This window comes from Pyxicephalus adspersus, chromosome 2 (assembly GCF_032062135.1).
Source record: "Pyxicephalus adspersus chromosome 2, UCB_Pads_2.0, whole genome shotgun sequence".
In the NCBI taxonomy this organism is placed as follows: domain Eukaryota; kingdom Metazoa; phylum Chordata; class Amphibia; order Anura; family Pyxicephalidae; genus Pyxicephalus; species Pyxicephalus adspersus.
Window position 1 is genome coordinate 159,364,290 of NC_092859.1, and position 564 is coordinate 159,364,853.

Sequence of the window (564 nt, forward strand, 5' to 3'; positions counted from 1 at the left end):
GAATGAGGGAAGGGGGAGGGGTAAAATATTGGGGAAGCAGAACAGGTGTCCCCATTGAAAGAATAATTGTCACTTCCTGTCCCTAATACAACTCTCCAGAGGGAGCAAAAATAACAGACAAATCTGAGTTCTTATCACAATCTGTCTGAAATGGAAAGTCCCCCCCCCCCCCCCCCCCCAAATATGAAAATATGCCAGTGCCCCCCATGTGCCCCCCTCACCCCCCCAAATATGAAAATATGCCAGTGCCCCCCTGTGCCCTCACCTGAGCTCTGGCTTTGCCCTTTGCCCCTCCTGGCTCCCAGGGAGTCGCTGAGCTCCGTCTGATAGGCTGAGCAGAGGAGGGGCAGCAGGAGGATGAGCGGGGTTCTCCTTCCATTCATTCTCAGTCTCTCTGTCTCCGCTGATGATTCGGATACAATTTATATTCTCCTCTTATCTCAGCCTGACATCAGCAGCCAATCAGCGGCCTCCTCCCAGCAGCCAATCAGCGGCCGGGCTCATTCATAAAAAAAGAATTCTGATCCCCCACCAACAGGTTGTTCCAAGAAGTCACGTGACTGC

At 52.7% G+C, this 564-nt stretch overlaps 1 protein-coding gene across 2 annotated transcripts in view; it reads right to left on the reverse strand.

Annotated features, from left to right (window-relative positions):
* Nucleotides 1-383, reverse strand: part of STC1 (stanniocalcin 1) — an 8,013-nt gene extending 7,630 nt beyond the window's left edge. For both annotated transcript variants that reach the window (XM_072402900.1, XM_072402899.1), the window contains exon 1: nucleotides 266-383. In XM_072402900.1, the coding sequence (XP_072259001.1) occupies nucleotides 266-383 (118 nt within the window). The remainder of the gene's footprint in view (nucleotides 1-265) is intronic.
* Nucleotides 384-564: the final 181 nt, after the last annotated feature.